The sequence below is a fragment of the Buceros rhinoceros genome, unplaced genomic scaffold (genome assembly GCF_000710305.1).
Source record: "Buceros rhinoceros silvestris isolate BGI_N320 unplaced genomic scaffold, ASM71030v1 scaffold30177, whole genome shotgun sequence".
Classification (NCBI taxonomy): domain Eukaryota; kingdom Metazoa; phylum Chordata; class Aves; order Bucerotiformes; family Bucerotidae; genus Buceros; species Buceros rhinoceros.
Window position 1 is genome coordinate 553 of NW_010424401.1, and position 711 is coordinate 1263.

Here is a 711-nt window from a genome sequence, read left to right on the forward strand (position 1 = left end):
TTCGGGCTCCTCTCCAGCTGGGTCTATCTCCGTTTCTACCAGCGGCACAGTAGAGGCCGCGGAGACATGTCTGACCACTTCGCCTTCGCCACTTTCTTCCCTGAGATCCTGCAGCCCGTGGTGGGTCTGGTGGCCAACCTGGTGCACAGCATCCTGGTGAAGGTGAAGGTCTGCCGCAAGACAGTCAAACGCTACGACGTGGGTGCCCCGTCATCCATCACCATCAGCCTGCCAGGGACAGACCCCCAGGACGCCGAGAGGAGAAGGTACCACTTGCCGTGCTTCCATTGGGGGTGGTGTCCATGGGCAGCAAGCGTGGGCTTTAAAATCCATACAGGGAGGACTGGGGAGATTTGGGTGCAGGGTGGGTGTCTTCTCCAGAGAGTCTGCTCAGGGCTGCTCTCCCTGCAGGAGGTGGGGAGCATTTCAGGGATGTTGCCTTGCTCTTCCAAACGTGGCGTGGTAGTGGAAGGGCAGGTGAGGAGAGGGGATACCCTGGGGAAGGGGCAGGTGGGGTTCGGGGTCCCCGCAGGAGGAAGGGGCATGGCAGCTGCCTGGGGAGCTGCTAGTCCCCTGCTTGTGGCAGCCCTCCCCAGTCATTGTGGCACAGGGGACGGTGGTGAGTCAGCCCCACAGCCGGGCCCTCCCACATGCCTGCGTCGGCCCTGCTGACTCCCAGCAGGAAGGGTTGGATGGGGCATTTGGGGTACC

The 711-nt window shown here is 62.6% G+C and overlaps 1 protein-coding gene across 1 annotated transcript in view; it reads left to right on the forward strand.

Annotated features, from left to right (window-relative positions):
• The window catches only part of TMEM115 (transmembrane protein 115), a gene marked incomplete at its 5' end in the record, with an annotated part of 1883 nt that overhangs the window by 548 nt on the left and 624 nt on the right, over window positions 1-711 (forward strand). The window contains 1 exon segment of the mRNA XM_010140796.1: window positions 1-266. This exon segment is cut by the window's left edge and continues 10 nt beyond it. Coding sequence (XP_010139098.1) covers window positions 1-266 — 266 coding nt within the window.